Source organism: Acanthaster planci, linkage group LG01 (assembly GCF_054643075.1).
Source record: "Acanthaster planci isolate LZ-2023a linkage group LG01, COTS_SCS, whole genome shotgun sequence".
NCBI lineage: Eukaryota > Metazoa > Echinodermata > Asteroidea > Valvatida > Acanthasteridae > Acanthaster > Acanthaster planci.
Window position 1 is genome coordinate 32,007,217 of NC_141777.1, and position 23,536 is coordinate 32,030,752.

The 23,536-nt window shown below is 39.0% G+C and overlaps 1 protein-coding gene across 3 annotated transcripts in view; it reads right to left on the reverse strand.

The window, feature by feature from the left end:
- Positions 1-98: 98 nt before the first annotated feature.
- The window catches only part of frmd8 (FERM domain containing 8), a 30,771-nt gene continuing 7,333 nt past the window's right edge, over positions 99-23,536 (reverse strand). For 2 of the 3 annotated variants that reach the window (XM_022230219.2, XM_022230220.2), the window contains exons 2-16: positions 22,643-22,838; positions 18,851-19,018; positions 14,718-14,819; positions 14,276-14,334; positions 13,746-13,912; positions 13,122-13,193; positions 12,527-12,594; positions 11,074-11,197; positions 9,890-10,016; positions 9,211-9,366; positions 8,307-8,410; positions 6,948-7,007; positions 4,829-4,854; positions 4,491-4,577; positions 99-3,198 (exon numbers count right to left, since the gene is read on the reverse strand). In XM_022230219.2, the coding sequence (XP_022085911.1) occupies positions 3,116-3,198; positions 4,491-4,577; positions 4,829-4,854; positions 6,948-7,007; positions 8,307-8,410; positions 9,211-9,366; positions 9,890-10,016; positions 11,074-11,197; positions 12,527-12,594; positions 13,122-13,193; positions 13,746-13,912; positions 14,276-14,334; positions 14,718-14,819; positions 18,851-19,018; positions 22,643-22,838 (1,599 nt within the window). In that variant the 3' untranslated portion in view covers positions 99-3,115. The remainder of the gene's footprint in view (positions 3,199-4,490; positions 4,578-4,828; positions 4,855-6,947; positions 7,008-8,306; positions 8,411-9,210; positions 9,367-9,889; positions 10,017-11,073; positions 11,198-12,526; positions 12,595-13,121; positions 13,194-13,745; positions 13,913-14,275; positions 14,335-14,717; positions 14,820-18,850; positions 19,019-22,642; positions 22,839-23,536) is intronic. The other variant, XM_022230222.2, reaches the window with a different exon arrangement.

Consider the following 23,536-nt stretch of genomic DNA (forward strand, 5'->3'; position numbering starts at 1 on the left):
TTACTAATTCAGGTTTTGAATAAGGCAGCGTGACACGACACAACACTTCCGAAGTTTCTCTTCCCAAGAAAGATACAACTCAACTCCACAAAAACAGCTTCATTTGCAGAAAGGGCTTCCATAGTTTAATTTGCAGTTAACTGGAAGTTGTCTATTTCACAGTACAAATTGAACATTTATTCAAAAACTCTGATGATGACGACCAGTATTTAAATTTCCTGTGACATTTTTAGAATTCCAAGTTTACATTGATGTTAGATGATTAACGAGCATGATAATTTCTACAAATTCAGTTTCATGACTGATACTGCTAAATTTAGAAAGGTTAGAGTTGTTACAAACTGACCTGTCCATTTCTGGAAAGGAAATAGCTCTTCACATCCACCAACGCATCTATGGCTGGCACCATTGCCAACTGTGGGAGATGCCATGGTACATTTGTTAGGCCTGATGTGTTGGACTCTGCACCTTCATGGACTGCTTAGATCAAAGCATCAAACACACTCTTTTAAGATCACCTCTAAGGAAAACATGCTTTTTCTGATAATTATTATCTGTTCAATATATGGAATATTAATAATAACTAATACTAAACCATGGCTACATGCATTGTTTGGCATGCACAAGGTTTATCCACGACAAACACAGGGTGAGGGTTCCCCTTGTTTTCTCCGAATGACACAATCTACACTCAGAATTCGCATCTTGGCATGAACAAAAAAAAACCCAGCTTTTTAGCTTGTTATAGTTGAGCTCTGAAGACGAATGGCACTGCGTTCGATTTGGACGCTTCCATATTTATTTGAACAGATAAAATCAGTGAAAAAATGTTTTCCTTAGACATGCTCTTTAAGAGACTGTTAGACCCTGTGATCACCCATCCCCTTACTGAAGACTTAACATGATGTCATTTCTACTACACCCAATCTCCAGCCCCCCCAAAAAGTGTGCCAACAAAATGCTTCAGTCAACAGCTGCTTGAGATTTACACATTTAGCATTTAGCCTCAGGATTCAGGAAGCAGTTTTAAGACAATAGTACTGGAGAGTTGTAACTGAGAATTGGATTTACTTGTAGTTGTGAGTACAGAAATTTATGTATCACAATCAAGTGATTTTTTGCTTTTGAAACTGAAAAGTCTATCAATTATGCCATTTTTGGATATCAAGCTCTGATGAGCAACTTGAGCACTGTAGATCTATTCTGATCTAGGCCTGCAGTGACTTTTTAAAAGCTGCATCCGACTTATGCCAAGAAACATATCTGTTGATAAAAGGAAACTAAAATTGCACTCAAAAACTATCTTTCAATGGCAACGTTAACCTAAAGTAAAATGGCAGTGTTGAAAACAGAAAAGCTGGTTATATAACACTTCAAGATCCTAAAGATGTTCCTGATGCAACCTCACTTCTATTACCATACAGCTTCATTATCAGCAGTATTAAAACACTCGCTAAGGAAAACATGACACTAGTACAAGTATGTTTAAAATAGGAGTTTACATACAGATAATAGAACTCAGGTAACACTTCTCTGACCGTATCATTGATCTTGTCCTGCAAGTTTCAAACTTCCAAATCAGAAACTGACATATTCAGTATGTCTTCATGAGTGTGCTACCATTCACTTATTCATAAACGCCTTTTGGTTAGCTGATATTCCGCAACTTGACGGTGAAACCATTCATAAATTTCCACCGTCTGCTGTAGTGTAATAAGCAAATTAGTCCTATTGCTTTCTAAGCCCACCACTAAGTATTGGTCAGGATTACTTATGCTAAGCAGTGCACAGAACTTGATGAAAATCTGGTATGTTATTTCTCAAAGCATTGTTTTGCTTGGATGTACTGAACATCAGTTATGTATATAAAATCTCGTCCAACGTACTTCATGGAAGATATTAACTTAATTTATCTAGACTTTTTACTGATCATTTGTCATATTCCTAAATTACTCATATCCATCAGCACTTAGCAGATTTTGTCTTTGCATTTATATCACGTACATTTCCTTTTGCAAACTGTATTAATCGATTTGCCCAAGGTTTTCATGAATGTACTAATTTTATAGTGCAAGTAAGTACACTGTTTTCAATTGACACCCAGATTAAGATATACTGGCTTAATTTATACTTATCAAAGATTTGAGGCAGGAAACTCACTCCTACCAAAAAAGAGAATCCATTTGATCACCTGATAATAAATTATGCACAGAATTTGCCGAAGCAATGCATTATTGCTATGATACAAATAGTTGGACTTTTGCTTTTAAGCTATCATTCATTCACATATGCACTTAGTATGCCGTGTACTCATTTAATTTTTTTACAAAACATTCAAAAGAAGTGAAGTGTATAAGGCAAAAATAGAAAATGAGTTTCCCCGGACTAAAGAAAGCCCCTTATTTGCTTATCCCTTCCACCAAGGTTTTTGTTCTGAGAAACAGGGAAATGTTAAGGTTCTCAAAGGATTACCGACCGTGGATATTGCTAGGATTTTATCCAGGGTAGGGGTGGGGGGAGGGGCACAAAGCAATCATCAGCCAACAAATGGACAAATCATGATCAGTGGATGGGGTCAGTTTTCAGGTATTTTTAAGCTAATTGGTGATTTTTATCCCCTTTCCTACATTTTTTTTTTGCCGTTTCCTTCCTTGTTTATTTCACAATGTTTTTAGTAGGGAGGGGGTTAGGGTAGGGGTAGGTCAAGTGCTACCCCTGCCACTGCCCATGTTACCAACCTCCTGGGAAACATTTAGAATACCCTGATATCAAGTTGAAAACTCATTATCCAAAAGTCTCATTTTTAGGTGAATAATGTACTGGTGGCATGAGGCAATCTACAATGTTAAACAGGAGTTTAAAGTTACATGACTAAAAAATATGTACAAGCATATTCAGAGTTGAATGCAGTTGTTAATGCAGGTAAGCAATTTACTTTCACTAACCATCTCGCCAGGAAATTCACTTTCCAAGATAAATGTCTTTTCACAACAAAATTTACAATTGGTACAAAACAATTCTTTTGTTTATAGATGATTTACCATTTACATGTACTTGCTGAGTGGCTTATTTAAGGCAAATCAGTTTTACTGACTGGAAGAGTTTATGCCGAATCTCATCTCTGATCGGAAGTACGGAAGAAGTTGGTTAGAGAAAAGGGCCGTCGAGCCCCCCTGGCCTTCCTACTGATCAGCTCACCTAGAAGGCAAAAGATCCCAGAAATAACAGCATGAGAAAACCAAAGTATCAGAGACAATAAGGATTACTTGTTATGAAAGGTCTTGCTACATGTCAGGGTTCCCAGCAATTCGTGAGAACAAAATTCCCAGACTTTTCCCTGAGAGAGGTTAACAATTCCACGATCATCATTTTGGCTTTATGGTCTGGTAGTGTACATTACAGGTGTTCGTGTTACAGATTGTCAGGTTGTACATAGGTGCACCACAGCTACATTGATACAGAGAGAAAGAGGCATTTACTACAAGTACACTAAGCTATACCACAAAGCAACCATAGCCATGCAATCATCAAGAGGATTTGCTGTTTGGTATGGACACGAGGTGAGAAAGTCTGACCACTGGACAAACTAAATTCCCTGATGTTTCCCTGATTTGAGGGACTTTTCTCAAATTCCCTGACTTTTACAAGTACCTGACTGGAAAAGGGGGAAGCGATTTTCCACTTCATCCCTGATTTCCAGGTTAGCTGGGAACCCTGCATGTTGTATTACATGTATAAGTCTCATGTGTATGTACCGGGACATGTAGGTCCTACCGGTACATTCTGATATTCAGTCTCAATTTCTGAAACACTTTTCTGATATACACTACACAAAAAACTTAAGAACTACTTTTGTCTTAACTTGTGAGTAGGGTTTCGTTCTTTTATTTTTGTTTTTGTCTATATGGTGTCCTCATTGGAATAAAAAAATCAAATCATATCCACACAAATCTTCCAAGTTTGCATCTCAGCAAAAAATGGGTTTTGTAATCACCATTGTTAAGAATTCACACGGTAATCCCAAAATGGTCATTTACTGTGCATGGCCAATGAAAAAAGTTATCATGTACGGAAGCCTGCATCCCCAAATTTGGACATTTCATGAGAGCAACATATTCAAATGTGACTAAACTGTGTCAAAATCTGTATGGAGAATGAACAAAAATCCATCAAGACTCTTTTTTGAAAAACTTGTAATGGCAGAAAATTTGAAATAATTGTGCAGGGTAACACATTTCCAATTTCTTCAAAGTTAACACTATTGTCTGGTTTAAACTGGTTCATAATTCAGGCAAATGCAAAAGCAAAGCAAATTTGGGGGCATGAAATGATTGCGGCAGAATTTGCTCAAGTTGAAACGTGATCAACTTTGCAAAGTTGCAGTGTGAACATCAGACCTAATAATGCAATGTGATGCATATTTGTTCCAAGTATGACCCAGCCTTTACTCTTGGAAAAGCCTGCTGAACTTCAATCAAACGTTCTCTCACCCTTTTCTGAGAATGTAGAGAGACATAAGCGATCCATCTTATTGCTGACGGCTGTCTTGGGGGCTTTCACTGGCAGAATTCCAAACACTGTGGAAAAACAGACAAACAAGCATAAAACCCCTCAGCTTCTAAGAGAGGAAGCCTTTTCATGCTTATGTTCCAGACAGATTAGTACAGAAGCATGTTTATCGAAACAAAATGAACAGAGCTCTGTTAGCATCTATATTTAAGTTCTATACTCAGATCTTTTTTCGCATTTTAACAAAGTGCACTTTGTGCTCCACTCAAATCTGAAATTAAATCGCACACAAAAAGTTGGTGCCAGAAGTTATCCTCACCTGGTGCTGATGCCTCCATAGCAACTCTGAAACATTAAAAAATTAAACATTAAATTAAATACTTCAATGAAAATGGATAATTTTCTTTTGCTTATTTGCTGAAAATAAAATGCTGCATGTGCAATGCTGTAGCTCAGTCCTTTTCTGTTTTTCACATGTATGGTGATATTCGAGGTGTCAAAATAGAAATTGAGTCTGAGAAACAAAGCTGTAAGGTCTACTTTATTTAGCTATGGGAAGGAAACTGAGCCTGTGGACTACAAGTCATGGTCACTTGATTCCTATCAAATGGCCTTGCATTAAACTGTCCTCAGGAACTCTGAAAATGTAACTTTGCCTCAACACTATCCAAGCAAAATACAAACATGATACTAATTATTATTTTCAGACTACATGTAGTATTTCGATCAGTTTGGGCCATCAGTAATACTCTACAATGACGTTCTTGATGTTCTCACTTTCAATAAAAAAAATTACATATGATCGGTGTTGACAACACAAGCAGAATTTCACCACATCCGTCCAACAAGGTCGTATCTCGTGTACAAAACAAGTGCAAGTTACGACCCTGTTGCACCGACACAACGATTATTTTGTTTTCAATGAAACAATAACTTCATTAGATTCATAAGTTTGGATTAGTGTTCATTAATCATGCAAAAAGATGAGAATCACGAGGTGTGTGACAGTGTGCAAAATGAAACTACAGTGGATGAATGTACATGTACAGTCGCCGATCCATGAGTTACAAACTCATCTCAGGATGATATTTGACAGTCTAATTCAAACCACAAATCTAGTTCAGGTCTGATGCCACTTTTGAGTCTGCTTAAAGGGCAAAAGAATTGTATGCATGATACCAATCCATCATATAACAAATGTAGTAAGTCACTCAAATGTGTGCATTTTGCTCCAGTTTGTGCTTCTGATTTGGGAAATATTTAAGTGGTAAATCCAATATTTTCTGCTTTATATCAACTCTGGTCTATGTTGAGATCCAGGCCCTCATTTCACAAATAATAAAAAAAATTGTAAGATGATTCCCAAATCTTTGATGTGATTTTGCTGACTCTTGACAAGAGGGCCTGCCAACAGGCAAAAATGAGTCCCCCAAGCACAAGACAACTGTGTCCTCATGAGGGCAGTAAAGGCCAAGGCAATTCACAAGATCTCACGTACCAGTATTTGCTCAACACTGGTTAACTCCAGTGAGTCACAGTGAGTGCATGGTAATCTTGTGCTTGGGTTGGGGTGTATCTAAGTGGACGATTTCATTTCTCCCAAGTTAAAAACTATATCTCAAGTAACCAAGATCTCACATTTCAGGACTTTTAGCCTGTTGTCGCTCCACTGTGCTAGCGCCATTTCCTTCCATATGTTTTCTACAGAATGCCTCTTCTTTTCTGGTCTACATACCACAGACCTGTAAGATGTTCTACACATACTGTACATGTACATGTACCATACAATGTAGCTAGGAGTACTCAGCTGGCTGGAATTACAAACGCACTTGCATGATGAACTTCAAATGAAAGGATTTCTCTAATAGTTACTTTGGTTCTTTTTTTAATTTTGGAATTTTAACCACAACAGTACTTAACACACAAAAACCCATGCCCATGCCAAGCTTCAACAATGTACATGTAACACGGTATGACATTCTGAGACAATTTTCAGCTGGAGTTTACCAGTAGGAGTAAGTAATCACCTAAAGGAAACAACAGCAGGCTTGAACCAATCTTACAATAACCACTAATTGTTGCATGCAAGCAGGTGTCACAGCTTAAATATAGTCATGCAGACAGACTTAGCTGACAAGGATTCTCACATAGGGGTATCTATGCATACTCATTCATTTGAAGCAAGATATGGGACACAGTGAAACCCCACCCCCCGCCTTTGTGTTGGTCATTGTTTGATTAGAATCTCAGGAATTCTTTATAGACTTCTAGGGGGGATGTGTTAGGTAACAATAGTCTAGAGTGTGTATAGGGATTGGACAGGTAAGGGGTGGTACCCCTCCGTCCAATATCTTGCCTGGTATATGCATACTTGGGCTCTGAGGTGCAAACCATACAATGGCAGTGCAATAAACATGACAACTGGCACCCGCATCTACCTGGTGAATGAAATGCAGGCATCCACCATGTCAACTCCATTTTCCTGATTCTCAGAAACGCTAAAGGAACGAGACAAACACCGAAGAGCATGGGAAAAGTGAGGTTTAAGCAAGAGATATCAGTAGACAGTTGAAAAGGAAGTTGGGCAGTAACTTTGTGCTGGATAGCCAAATACAAGTAATCAATGATGAATAACTAAGAACCAGTAAGGACTGGCATTCAACGTTTATGCCATTTCAGTTTTACAATAACAGTCATGTCTGGGTGGAACAAAATAAAGTGAGTAAGGCAGAATTTAGACCTGCAATATTCCCCCATCCCAATGCCCTACCATTCTAAGCCTTAGATTCAGATCTACATGTAGCTTCCATCAGAATTCACTGTTCCCCACACACACAAAAAAAACTGCTAATCAACTTCAAGACTGGTCTAATTTCGGTTGAAAGGTCTAGACGTCAGTGTATATTATATCTGTCCTTGTACGCTTTACCAGACAGCATCTAGTGGTTAAAAGATATACACTGTATTTACAAAGTCTTCTCAGCAGTAAGGCCGGCTATTCTTCAGCTGGTTACTGACAATTAAAGTTTCAAAGGACATATGACAAAGACTGACTTTATTAGACAGTTAAACAGCAGAATTGATTGAGAAATTAAACTGATTTAAGACAGAAAATAACAGCTGTTAGAGCAACTGTCAAGCCAGCATCATGCGCTTGAGATATCTGGCACAAGACAGACATAGCATGGTACAAGCGCAGGTGTTACAAAAAGAAGTTAAGCACCCGACTAAATTTGCATTCTTCCATGTGATTAACAGTTTGAGAATTACTCATGTACAGTACTCATATGTAACAAGGTACATGTAAGTGTGTGTGTGTGTGGGAGGGGGGGGGAGAGAATGGAAAAGGCTGGCTGTACGGAACTGCTTCAGGGAAATGTCCGCCAAACAGATTATCCATGGTACATGAGCAAATTGTATCATGACAAGTGCATAGTACCAGTGAACTGCCTCCTGTCAAAATTTTGTTAAGCACTTTCTAAGCGAATCCAGGACCAAGTGTCTGACAATCAGGAAGCCACCAGCAATGATGGAGACACAGTGCCAACTACTATACAAAATGACCAGCTGCTGCCAATTTCTCTGTAGGGTACCTGGCATATGGCTTCTACAATTACATGTACTGGGAGCAAAGTCATTTCACGAAGGTAGATTAGTTAGCACCCACTGGGCTTGGTTGTTAATTAGCTGAGGGATGTTTAGGTACATGTATCTTAAATGACATCATGGGTGGTCAATTCATTAGTTTGGCATGAAGTACACGAGTTGGGAGAAAAATGAATCCAGTGTGTGGTCACCTCATCAGACCGTCCATGACCGTCTTGCTTCTGTGCTTTCCCTCCAAGTCCAGCTTGTTGAGTTCCTCTACGCTTGCTTCGATCATTGCATTCATCATCACCGCCTGTTACGAGACACCAGCAAGAGTTAGGTCACTATCTTCACGCAGGAACAGGTTTGGGCACTGTGTGAGCTGCTATTAGGAGGGGACACCTGGGAGATTAAGATGTGGATTGCGGGCGCAGTGGCACACGGCTTCAACAGCAGCGTACAGTGAGCCTGCAAAAGATTTCCTTTCAAGTTCAATACCAATGGACTGTACAGTGCCGGGACTACTTTTCTTTGCAAGTGTAAAAATTCTTACTCCTATGATATATCTACTTTCATCGTGAAGAACATGAGGTTTAAGTAATAGTAATGAGATTGATGCATCGTTCAGTTCATCCTTTCACGCCGGGATTGCTGGGCTGCGGTATGCCCAGTATGCAAGGCTCTGTCCAGCAGCAGGCCCACATCGAAACCGCAGGTGCATGATGAATAGAATGTATGTGTGGTATGCACTAATCCTCACAAAAAGCCGCGCTGTCGCCAGTTCCCGGGATGAGGGAGTTAAAGCAAATGGGTGGATGTAGCAATAAGACAAAGTTTGCAGTAGTACATTAAGAATCTCCTTAGAGACTGGGGTTCTGAAAAGAACTTAAGTCCACTCACTCACAGAAGAGCAGTGTTTCCTCAAACCTTCATCTTATGAAATTTCAGTAATATCCCAGTTTTTATTACATTCCACACTTTTACACTGCCACAGAAGTATAAAATTCAAGAGCGCTCTCATTTGTCAAAACTCGGACTCTTGTGTCTAATCAGAAATTTCTTGCTTCTGTTTGGCAAGATGGAAAGACTTAAAGTAGGTTGCAGCAGACCGACCTGTCTGGAGAATATTTGGAGTACTTTGCTACATCTCTTCCCGCCTTCTTCCGAATCAAACTCTAACCACAGGCACGGCATGCAGCCGGGATTGTCCCTAGCCGGTTCGGTATACTCCCAGGACAACTCGTCATAGGTCAAGCCCAAAATGATGTCCTGCAAGCAGCAAAACGCTAAACTCTTGTGATCCAGCGAAGTAGTTGACGGCTGTTGTCCAGCCGATACAAGGTTGCTTTGATCATTTCAACACAAGGTTCACATCTTTGTATTGTACTTTTTCGTTTTTTCAATCTGCAATGCAAGCTGGGTGTGTGGTTGTACATGTACAACAGAAATAAGCAGCAACTTGTTTTTCAAATATTCAAACAAAGAACAAGGCATAAAAAATAATTCAAAAACGATGAGAAACAATGAAAATTTTGCTTTTACAAGAAACTAACAGGTACTGACTTTTCCTACAACAACTGGCATGCTTTTGGTTTTGGTGAGAGCCTATTGAGGCTAAAGATCCAATATATGAATCGTAAATTTGACTCAGCAAAAATCAGCAAAACTGAAAACATGGGAATAGGTGCTCAAATATCTTCAGTACAGGAAAATGTCACTCTTGAGTAAACAGTGAAGGTTTCCCCCAGTGTCATCCAAAAGACTTACATTCATCAATCAAGTTATGTTTTACCTGCTTAGCGATGTCGATGATGAACACAGCCTCCTTATTAATACCGATATGTACTGGTCTGTCCTTTGTGTCACGAAGGGTCACAGGCGACGACACCCTCTCAATCTGGCCTGTGAAGAACACGCACCTGTCACATGAGGACAAACGGGGAAAAAACAGTTGCTTTTAACTATTGTCACAATTCAGCAAAGAGAAAATTTGTTTGAAACCGTTTATTGTGAATTTCTTTTGCTGGCTTTTAGTGCTGGACAAATGGATAAAGAGCACAGAGGCACAACAGCAAAAAGTACACAAAATTTTGTGTAATTTGACCTTTTTTTTCTATTTTGCAAACTTTGTTCTGAGGTCATTTGTTATATCTTCTAACATGAAAAAAAGAAAAGCAAATTTCGTGTGAACAAGTACAGTTTTGCGATGATGATCCCCATTGCCTCCTTTCCTTCCTCTTAGAAATTATGAGAACCAGTCTGAATTCCCCTAAAAGAGACATTGGGAGATTGAAAATGGCACATTCCTGCATAATTTTGAAGACATGCTGAAGACAAATTCTGATATTCATCCCAACCATTCCTCTCAATATCCTTGGCCAATTGCCCTGGCACCGATTCACTGCACTGACCTGGGATTCCTCCCCACCATTCGCCTCCGTTCACCTCCTTACACTGCCAGTCAAACCCAACAATCAACACTCTTGTCAGTAACTACTACCAACAAATCAATTCTTCCAAAACACCAATACCTGTCGTCTACCTTCCAAGAGATTCTTGTGATGACTCCATCCCTCACATCCACCCCTCCTGTGGTTCTCATCCTAACCACACCCATCAAATTGAACATTCCTTTCAAAAGACCAATTACATGTACGGCCATTGCAGGGAAGATTGCCGGTCAACTACCAATGACTACAGCTTTGTTGTTAACAGCCAACACATAATTCTTGAGGTAGGAGGTCAATTTGGATTGATTGATGACACCAGGGCATCTCAATTCCCAACCAGCCGGCCTGTGCCATTCACCTTTGTCTTTTTTTTATTCCTGGTAAGAGGCAACATGCCAATTTTCTTCCGGACAACAACTTCTGAGCCAGGTTCTTTACGCCCTCCCAAATAACTGCTTCCCTGCTTGTGAAGGTTTCTGGAAGAAATTTAAACAAAGAAGAAGTAAATACTGTCATTTAAACCTACCCGTAAAATGGAAGTTTCCAGCAGAAGTCGAGTAAGTGTTGATGACACTCTCTTTTGCTCCTGACTTTCCCTGAGATGTCATCCCAAGCTGCCATTACTCTCTGTTCCAGCAAAGGAAAACCTCCTGCAATGACAGATATATTTATATGCAGTATTTGGTGGCAATGTCACTCTCCCACTTTGTGGTTTCCATCATCATTCTTCTTTACAGATACCACAGCATATAGCACAATGCCAGTGTTGTAGACGAGACCATGCACAAGACCAGACACAAGTAACAATGTGAACTTTGACAAAGGAATGCTTTTGTTGCAGTTCAATTGAATTGCTGGTGACTTGAATTCAGACTAGGGTCTTGCGTGGTCTTGTGACGGTCTTTCTGGTCTCGACAACAACAGTGCAAACAGCAAGTAAAAAAACCTGCCCGTTTTCTTTCACGACGACGTTTCAACAAAAGACTCTCATAAAAGAAGACCAAAAAAAAATGTATCTACATGTACATCAAACCAGACGAGAAGAAAAACAAACAACAGGGCTTTCACCCTAACCCTCCTCAATCCTTCACCTGTTGGAGGACTGAGGAGTGTTAGGGTTAATGTTATGATGTTGTCTATATTCACATGAACTGGAAACAGGCTTGAGAGTAATTGTTCACAAACCAGGGACTAGTCAGCAGGTTGATGGACAGTGACTTGCTGGTAACATTTCTCATGCATGATTTTACATGTATCAATTTTTCAGTTACTAGGTATCATCAGTTTCATCTTTAAAAGGTCATCAGCTCTGGATGCCTGACATTCCAACACAACCAAACTTAGCTGCATCCGTGTCATGGAAAGTTCAGCAGCCAAATAAATCTACTGGTAGTTGTAGAAAAATTCCTGCCTGCGGGTGAGATAATTTTGTCTTGTTATCTTGTTATCTGTCCTGCTATAGCTCACACAAACGTGCAAAGTGGATTTCATTTACAGATGTGATTCTTCAAATATTAAGATTCCTTTTTTTAAAAAAAAGGCAAATACACAAAATACATGTGTGTGTCTGAGGGCATACAGATTACATCATGTAAGAATTAACTTGTACTTTCACTTGAAAAAAAGCACGGACTGTCGAGAACATTAACCCTAACAGTCCTCAATCCTTCACCTGTTGGAGGACTGTGTACCGGTAAGTCATTCACTGTCATTGTATTAATTAGTGTGTAAGTCATTGCAGATTTTGCTGGGAACATAAGCCTGAGGCAGATCTCAAGTACATGTATGTGACCTGCCATCCTAAACCAAGCTGGCATGCCTGCACACACTTCCGGTAGCTTGATTTTGACATTTCTGTTCAAGCCGTGCACCAGCACATCAAACCTGTAAATAGAACAGATTCTTACAAAGAACACTGGGCAAGTTGTTGACTTCAGACATGTACTGTACATGTAGGTCACATACAATGATCCTCTTACCTTTGTTTTTGATCCATCTTGACCCGCCTTTGCACATACAAGCTGGAAGGTATCTGTGTAAGGAATCACTGCAAAGAGCGACAAAAAAAGGTGGTCAGCAAAACAGCCTCAAATGTGTTGTTACAAAGTCATAAATTTCAAGTGTTGGCAGAAGAAGGGGGGGCTTCTAGTAATAACGAGAAAACCTCAATTTCATTGTGGCAACTGTAAAACAAATTCCAGTACAAATTTAAGCTTGATTTGAATAGTTTGAAGGGACGTTGGAAAGACTGGCATGAAAATGAAAGTTATAAAACAATTTGCTCCAAGGTCAGGGGGGTTTGGGGGATTTTTTTTTTTTTCAAGGGGTAGAGGTTCGAATCCAGCTGACCATAACCCCCGCTTGCCTCCATCCACCAATGATTATAAATGGGTACCAGCATTCGCTGGGGAGCAATTTGTGATGGACTGGTATCCCATCCAGGAAACAGAAATATTCCCAGTTGTGTCATGTCAAAGAAGCCACAGATAAACACTGGCCTGATCAGAACTAGGCCACCGTGGCTCAGGACAGCCTTGCTTTAGGTCATTTTACCAAGAATCTGAAGGGGCTTACAGATTCTGAACTTGGTTGGTTTGAGAGCCAATGGAAGACGACGATGCATTATCAGACACAGGCTTGGGTGTCCTGCAAGTAATGAGAAACCTTAACATTAGTTACATTTTGCACATTGACAAGTTGTCATTATATTCAACATGAACAACAATGCAGCATACATACTGAAATGTAAACAGTGCGAGAGAAACTCACTGCTTATAGCATTACACAAATTTGTGCCTAAATTGACCATATTTCAACAGTGCATGCTCAAAACAAACCATCAATGGTCAGTCATATGCACTCACATGCACTGAACGTGCTCAGACTGGTATGACATCAAGTGCTTTGTTTTTGAATGCCAGTTGCCAGTTTTTTCTTTTCTTTGTTTTAAATAACTGCCGCATTTCAGGAGCTGGAAAACACATGTAACACAGACCCCAATAGCTGGAAAAATGTGCCTTAGCCAATCAAAATCAAAATTGGTCATCAGTTTCTTCCTTCACTATAAATCAACAGACATAAAAGTTTGAACGCAATACTGCATAATTCATATTGAATCCCCTGATGTGAACAAAAAGTTTATATCAAACTGGAAGATTCAGGAGTGTTGGGTTTAAACGATGAGAAGACGGTTCTTACTTCAAAAAACCTGCAGGATGTTGATCAGGGTCATATTTTCCATTTTCAGCATAGGCTATGATCCCAGCAAGATATTCAAAATCCTCTGGCTCACAGGGGTAGTTGCCTTGTAAGATGTTACATTTCGCCTCTTCGTAAAGAAGTCGCAACACCTTTTGGTCCGTTATCTGGTGAGAACAAACCAAGACTGATGAGAGATATCAGTCATTTTTCTCAGATTTGGCTGCAGTTATACATGGAGCGCGTATTCAAACTTCTGCCATCAAAGGACAGAGACTCCAAATTACGGTAATTTCTTATTTTTTTTTTTTTTTCTGAGCAGAGCCGCTGCACCTTCATGACCAATCTTATAATTTTCTAAAGGTAAAGGGCATTGAATTTGATTACTGGAATTTCATTGGTGATTCTAAATCTTAGCAATGCAGCTATTCCTCAATTTAAAAAAAGCTTCAAATAGCTTAATGAATTTAGACGTTCCTTGTACAGTACATGCACAGTAGATTTTCTGTTAATAAGCAATGTACATGTACCTGGGCTTCTTTGGCTTTGGGAAAGAAGACATTTCTTTGGAAGTAAAGCATTGGTTCATCTGCAACAACATGAAAAATAGAACAATGTAAAACGAGTGAAATCCAGCAATCTGAACTGAAAAGAATGTTACCCATCTACTCGTCAGCTACTGTACCTGACACAAAATGGTATCGTACACCAGTTGACTGCATGCCCTGGATACATGTATCTTCATGTATACACATCTATAATGAATTCAACTTGAGCTACATGTAATTTAAATTTATTCAACTGTTACACAAAAGTTCAACCCCTGTTGTTGACAGATCATCTAGGAAATTTCTATGCAGCTGACATTTATGCACTGTACACGTACATGTACAAATGTACATGCACATACATGTACACCCGTACATACATGTACATGTTGCATAAATGCACGCAGTGTATACAGATAATTACCATTAGCTTTCTGTTCTTCTTTGGCTGTGGTAAACTTGTCCAAAAGATCATGCCACTTCCTACACAGCTTGAATGGGATATGGTGGCTCTTGAGCTGTAACTCTACACAGGAAAAGACACACGCTAATGTTAATGTTAGTGCACATCATGTATGTAAATTATTCAATCACTGAGAGGATTGAGAACTGTTCAGGTTAAAATGTTGCTTCCTAAAACAGTTTTTGCACAAATTCAATTTGAAAAATAACGTAAAACTGAGGAAAATTAGGCTTTAGCTGATACCAGCACAGCAAACTACCCCATGTTATGGTGCATGACATTTCAGTGCAATTTGGGATCAAATTTCTATGACAACATACTGATACATGTCTGTACCATTGGTGTATGACTAAATGAAGGATTTTGTCAATCTGTTTCGTTGTGGCTATTATTATTTCTTTTTTTACATTAGACCATTTCCTTCCTAGATTTTCTTAAAAAACCTTTCTGAACTTTTGAATAGAGTGAAATGTATACATCCTGCATGTTGTCCTGTGCATACAATTATGTATGTACATAGACTTGATTCCAACTCAGTTTCAGGGGGATTTCTTGCTTTATTGAGTACTGTTTGGCAAACATCAAGTTCACATCATGTCCACAACTTTCCAGCACTTTTGAAAAATCAAGACACTCTTACATTGTTCTTTACATATACACATTCACATCCCTTTAGAGATAATATGAAATAAGCGAGCAGGTACAAGGTACAATACCGGTAGCACTTAGCAAATAACTTCCTCTACAAAGCCTTTTGCGAGTTACAGTAAGTTTGAATAAAATCTGGTACAATGAGTTCTTTGAATTCTAGTGTTGTTTGAATTCTAGTGAACATAATTATTTGAAATGTTCATACTAAAGACACTGTTGTTATACCTCGTGATTCAGGGCAAGCTTTTGCTCAGTTACATGTACATGTACATGAGAGATTCCCTGCACCAATACGCTGTTTTCAACAGATAAGAAGGGCACAAAGGAACCAGTCCATTCCAGAGATGGTGGTGGCTATGCAAAAGCTTGCCCCAAATCACGAGGTATGGCAACAGTGTCTTTAGTCTGGGAAATTCAAATTTTCACGTTTATATGCACTCAGATATATGTACGGTAACTCAGTGTAACAGATTTTATTTGAATATAAAATGTCGCAAAAGGTTTATTTGAAGTCATTCTACATGTACATGTACATGTACATGAGTATGCAGCAACTGTGTGACAAATATTGTATGGTACTGCTACAAATCAGTAACGTTGTAACAAGTGTACATCTAATGATGTACATATACACTGTACAGTACAATATCATTAACATGCACCGGTCACATGTCAAGCAATCAAAAGATGTCAAAGTACTGTACCGGTACATCTTTAAACTGTTACAAATGTGCACAGAGGAACTACGATAACATGATGCCTGCAGCACGTTTTGAGGTTCCTGATTGTCGCAATATTTATTTCCATTTATCTGTTTCAGTTTTCTTCATGTTTCTTAAGTTTTGTTGTGTACATGTAATATAGTCATCCAACCAAGTGCTACATGTACTTAAGTTTCCTAAACTGAAATGAAAAATAATAAGGAAAGAAAGAAAGAAATAAGCCATTTGTGAGTTAAATTGAATAAAATCTGGTGCACTGAGTTATCTGACTGCACATAAACACAACAATTTGAAAAAGAAACATGGACAATGTACCGGTACTCACTGAGTTACATGTATCTGACTGCACATAAACATAACAATTTGAAAAAGAAACATGGACAATGTACCGGTACTCACTGAGTTACATGTATCTGACTGCACATAAACATAACAATTTGAAAAAGAAACATGGACAATGTACCGGTACTCACTGAGTTTTCTGACTGCACATAAACACAACAATTTGAAAAAGAAACATGGACAATGTACCGGTACTCACTGAGTTATCTGACTGTACATAAACATAACAATTTGAAAAAGAAACATGGACAATGTACCGGTACTCACTGAGTTATCTGACTGCACATAAACATAACAATTTGAAAAAGAAACATGGACAATGTACCGGTACTGTAGATACCAAACATCATCATGTGCAGTATAAAGCACTCTACATGTATATTCACACATGAATCATTCATCCTACCATGTGAACTTATAATTTTGTACACTTTAGCACCTAGTGCAATATGAATCTGTCTCAGGTACATGTGTACATGTACAGTGTACATGACTGGTTATACCTACATGTACCGCATGGGCTCTAAAGACTCAGGGATCACGTTGGTACTGGTACATGTTTGTACGTACATGTACAGTGTACCAATGCATGTCCCATACTACAGTATATTACATGTACCGGTAGTGTACAAGCCCCTACACATCTCTTGTAAATAAAGTACATGTGTACATGTACATATATACACTGCACATAGGTACATGTAATGTATATGTAACTGGTACACAGAAACTTTTACACTGTACCGGTAGGCCTGTATGTATGGGTGTACATGTACAGTACATGTACCTGTGCATAATATACCGGTACATGTACGGTACCTGTACCGATAGGTCAGAGAATCACAGTAACATGCACTTTCATATAAACTGTCGTAACAAACAATGGGACAAATTTACACTTCAAGACTCTGAGCTAAGCTTAAGGTCGTTATTCACCCTAGTACATGTACACGTATGCCAGTGAAGCTACAATGTACATACGTGGGGTTGAGGTGAGCCTACTGTACTGTACATGTACTGAATTTTACTTGGTATCCAATGTATGTACATGTTTGTACACTGCATGCACCACTGACTTTTGCATTTTATGACATGATTTGAGTTTGTACGTGCAAATTTCACTTACAGTGTACATGTACAACAAAAAACAAAGCCCATTTTTGCGACAGATTTTTTTGTTCATGGCTTTTAAGTAGTTCTTTTCTCTTCCTCTTATTATAAGATGATGGGACAGGAGCCCAACTCAATAAATCACCCCAAACTCGTTCCTTTTCAATGTCATTACTTTAAAAATGTGCCCCTTTAATTCCCACATACATGTAGTGTGTGAACATAAATGCAGCCATTCAGACATTACTTATAAACAATGGAATGTCATAATATGAGTCATACAGCCAAACATTACATGTGTCAAGCATGTACATGCTGAAAAGAGTATACATAAATGTACATACGTACATGTACATGAAGTGGACCGGTACATACATGTACATGTACAATGTACATGTATGCATATAACATGTCCGTACACCAGTACATTGGATAGACGGTGCATGAGGAAAAGAGCACATACTGATGAAAACACTACAGGAAAATGAAAGTCAGCGATCGATGTACATGTATTTTGTTCAATTCATGCTGATTTATCATTTCCTGCCAGTTCCACATAATTTTGTTAGCTTATCCATTGATTTCACACTTGACTACCGAAAAAGGTTTTCAAGAAATCTTCATAAAGGTTTCCTGCATTTTCCAAGGTTTCAACTGAACACCAGGGAGTTTTGTTATATTACACTGCTTGATTCAATTTAGGCAGAAGGGCTAAATGCCCTACTGCTCTGGCGCCAAGTTAATAAGGACACATCAGTGCCAACCAAGCAATTGATGGGACCAATGGCTCCTTACTGTGCCCATAATTCAATCATGCCAGAGCTTAAATCAATGATACATGTACTTCTATGAAGGCCATCAGGGACAATGGCCTACATGTATTTGCATGTTGATGTCCTTGGACATTTTTCAGGTTTTTTTTTTCATTTCAAACATATTCATCACATATATAGAAATTGGCAAAATCACAAAATTATGTAAGATTGCTGAAGACGAAAGTCCCAAGCTGTCAAAAGGCAATAGAAATAGAAAAAACAGATTTCAATAAAAAGAGGCAACATTTTGAAAGAAAGAGTCAAGTTTAAGGCTCTTTTTCTGAAAGTGTGATTTGAGTTTATCTTTTAGAAATGAAAGCTTTCCAAGGTTAGCGTAGTTCCTCGCAAAGCTCAAAATGTACCCGTATTGAGCATGTTACAATGAGAGAGACAAACATACCGGTACACATGTGGTGCTTTGGGGGAGGGGGGGAGGAGAGAGGGGTCAACTTACGCAGGAGCGGAGATGTGATCCAGAGGAAGAAGACCTCGCTGGCCACCTCTGGTAACCCAAGATGCTCCTGCATCCGTTTCATGATGTCACCTGCCGTCTCCACCAGGGCATTTTCCAGGAAGAATTCGTGGCCCGTACCATCTTTCAGGAACACACAGACATCAACAGCTGAGTGGAAATGTAAGGGAGAACTGAGGGTATAGTGGTGTACATTTACATTCCAAGAAATAAAATGTCAAACTTTAAATAGGCCAACAATGAACTACACATACAGGTACAGGTAACCGCACAATTTTTTCTTTCACTGAAAGTGGAGCAACATCTAAAAATTCCCCTGAACTCACAGCTTTGTATGAAATAACACACTTCATAGATCACTGGGCCTGTTCATTGTCGGGCCAGTGCAGTACTTTCATTTTAAAATAGCTGACTTAGTTCCTGTTACCGTTTTTCTGAGCCATGACAGGTGAATAGCAACAAAGGACAAGCACTAATTTGCTGGTTTCAACATGAATTTTCCTGCAATGGAACCAAACATTTTTAGTTCATCCACAATAAAGATGTACACCAGATTGAGGTATGTACATGTATATGTAGTAAGGTCCTTCTGATCAGACAGATAAATACATGTATGTATCTTATCTAAATCTGATCAAAACCCTGGATCAATCCAATATGCCCAATGACCTTTGTGGTTCTACATGTACAGTATCTAAATCCAACAAAACATACTAAATCCAATCCAAATACAACAAAACTAAACTTTGATAACATGTACATGTACATGTATGTACATGTATCTCAAGTCACCAACTGTAATGTAAATTTAACAAATTGTATGGCATAACTTTCTGACAAAGTTTAGGTTGTACCAGTACATTAAAAAGTTACGGTATCAGGTTCACTTACATGTACAATGTACATGTATTTACTTTTTGTGATCTCAAGAGTTTCTTGGATGGGCAAAACTACAGACAACTCTTCCATGTAAATTTATAAAAAAAGCTTCACACTGTCTAACCTGTAGTATTCATACAAACTCAATGCAATATACATGTATGTAATAAAAAAAAACATCTGCAGGACAGTGCTGGGCTGTATTCAGTTTGAGAGTAACTTGACTGAATTGTGACAGCACCTGATGGAACACCCTTCTTAAATTATAGGCATCATTACATAGAAAATAAATGCATAAAAATCCAGGGGATCGTGACAACTGGGGTAGGGTACATGTACATGTATTGGTTACCGTGTGAATGGAGAAAACAAATTTATCGAAAATGTTCAACATAAACCCAAAACGTTCATTAAGTTCAGCAATTCAACATTAAACCTACATGTACATGTACATGTATAATCCTCTAAAATCCTTCAACATCCCAATGCCATCTTAAGGATTGCTCCTACATATCGTTTGGAGAGGGGATTTGAAAGCCCCTAAAATGTCTAAATACAAAGAAGCAGGCCAGGTGTTCATGTGGTTACTCGTCAGTTCTCAATTTTTAAAGGGAGTCAGGTCGGCGCAGTGGTTCTTTCCTTGCCTTCCACCACTGCGGCCCAGGTTCGAATTCCGGCCCGGTCCACATGTGGATTGGGTTTTCAGTCCCTATCTGATTCCGTGGGTTTTACCAAGAATATTCCTCTGGGGTTTTCCTCCCACCTCTAAAACTGCTCACTGTCTCCTCTCTACAGGTTTCTTCAGGCTTGCAAGCTACAGTGCCTAGGGCACTTTTGAGGTGTCAAAAAATCGAGTCCTTGGTGTCATTACCAGAAATATAAAATAAATCAGATTCAAAGATGATAATAATTACTAAAAGGTCCGAGAATAATGTTCCTAAGAAGCTCAGATTGCTGCCTTCGAGTGTACTAATGCACTTGTACATGTCGATGTGTTTATTCTTGGGTTAGGGATACCACTGCCAGACTGCAGACAAAGCTACCGGTAATTCGCATGCGGCCCTACATGTACATGTACAACGCTACTGACTAATGCTGCAAACAGAGTTTGAAATGCACAAACCAATCTACCAAGTGACCATCCTACACATATAGTTTCTTCCGTCAGGAATGGTCTCAAAACACATACATGTACATGTACACATGTACATACAGAATACACACACAAAGTACATGTACCAGTACAAACAGCTTACATGTACATTGTACAAATACATGTACACGGATACACGTGCATGTAGCTTTCCATTCAACATGCTCAACACTTTTCAACAACTGTTCCCATTTACAAGAACCTTTGACGTCAAACCCTATTATGTTTCACTGTGTCCTGTCCAACTGGATTTTGTATTATATCACTCTGAACAACAAGTCCTCGAGTAAAACCATTGAATAAAAGTCCAACAAGCAGATATACATGTAGTGAAGTCACTGTACATACCCCCGGAACAGTGTACTTACGACAGCAGGTTTGGCTGACAATCTCATTTGAAGTTATACACAGACGCTTATTTTCTCAGAAAACATTTCATCCACATGCAATTTGAATAGTGGTGTTTACAGGATAATTCGTGGAAAGAACAAAGGTAAACAGATTCAAGGACACACACAGCTGATTCAGGCAGTCTGCAGTCTGCATGACGATGGCCGTGTACATGTAAACAATGTACATTTATACACGTACATGTACATTGTATACATATTGTATAACACATCTACACTATGCCTGCAGTGGTGCAGCCCATACATGTACATGGGTAAAACAAAAAGCTTCAAAATGTAATATGTTCGAAGCATCGCCTTGCACATGTGTATTGGTACATTGTAGATATTTGTGACAACAGTTTATTTCTGTATTTCCTCCAAAGACACCGCACACCTTTGCGCGTACATGTGGAAGACGGGTTCCTTCCTGCTACATAGTGTACACGTAATTTTCTACCAGTGTGATATACAATGATACAACACAGATTTTTAAATTGTACATACAGTGTATGGTACATGTACATGTAACTATGACAACCTCCTGCATGTACCATGTACCCAGTACGAGGACATGTACAAGGAAGTGTGGACTCGTGAACAAGAGCTGCATGAATGCGAACCTTGTAGGGACTGCAAGGTCTACACAAGGTTGTAACTCTTGTCTGGAAAACAGTACTGGAGACATTTTTAGGTACATGTAAAGCTGGTACTCCATGTACCAACTGTACATGTACCGTACATGTAAGTAAGTGTAGATCAAGTCATTAGCGTTCATCTTTGCTAGTACATGTATGTATGAAGGCCATACCGGTAACAATAACTCTAATTCCTTAGGTGTGTGAAATATCATTGAAGGATTGAAGAATTGATAGAGTGAATGTATGTTATGGACACATATCGTACATGTAAACATACATGTTCACGTGTGACACTGTTTCAAAGACATTTAATTCAGTAATGTTCAGTGGATTTTACCACACTCCCATGGGCACATTTACTGTATACATTGGATACACAGTACTCGGTTTCATTTTGTGTGACTGACAGTATGCTTTAGATTCGAATTCATCATGTTCATGTACCTAGTTCAGTGACACAATGATAATCCATGAAAGCACCTTTATTCATGTTCTGCCAGACTGGTTTTATATCCCATTATAGCAACATCAGGAGACACTGTATGAATAGAATGAGACAGCCAAACAACTGAAGTCCGGATAATCCTCTCCTTGCAAAAACTCAAGTCAACAGACTTTTTTATAAGTATGCATGGTACCAAGTTCCAGAAGAGTTTCAGCATTTTCACTGATTCTCGTTGTAAAGATGCAATTGCTGTACATGTACACATACCTTTGATGGACCTGGTTGAGATGGTACTCCCAAGTCGCTGCACACCCCCTACGGGACTGAGAGGACCCTGCGATTGTTGTTGCTGCTGCTGCCATTGCTGTTGTCTCTGTCGCTGCATCATGCCGCTCCGTCCACTGATCTCACGCATCTGAACACACTCTGTGTCCCTCGACAAACCTATCACATCGCCAGACATCTGGTAAAAGGGAAGGGAGAGAAAAAAAAAAGGAGAGTGTATATGGACCAATCAAAAGGAAGTCACGCTTGAATGGGATGACTGTAATGAAGGATGCCATTTCCATACATGCATAGAGGCCCAACCAGGGAAGTGATAAACATATATATACATGTAGTGCTGGGGTCCACATGTGTACTACAGTCATGACCATAACTGTGTCAGTGATTTGAGTCAAGGATAAAAACTCACTGAACAGGGACATTTGGTTGGAGGCCAACTTCAAAAGTTATGAGAGAGCGAGAGACTTTACCGGGTATAAAAATCTGGGCAAATACTTGTACACAGTACACATGAGATACTGTGAATTTACAAAGTACTTTGTACATGTACATGATACATGTCCAGAGCATTCTCCTTACACTGTACATGTACAGATACAACATTTACACATTTAGGCCTGTTTACATAATGTACATGTATACCGTGTAGTACACGTACCATGTACATGTACAGCAGGCCCAAGTGATACAATTACCGGTAGATACATAATCTGTATACATGTATGCGCATAACAGGTTTACCGGTACATCTACATGTACATGTGCACTACATTTGTATTTAATTAACCCTCCTAAGCAAAGACACATTCTTGACACAGTTGTCCTATCAGTCAAAACCAGTCAAATTTCCTATACAGTATGTGTCTGTGTACTGGG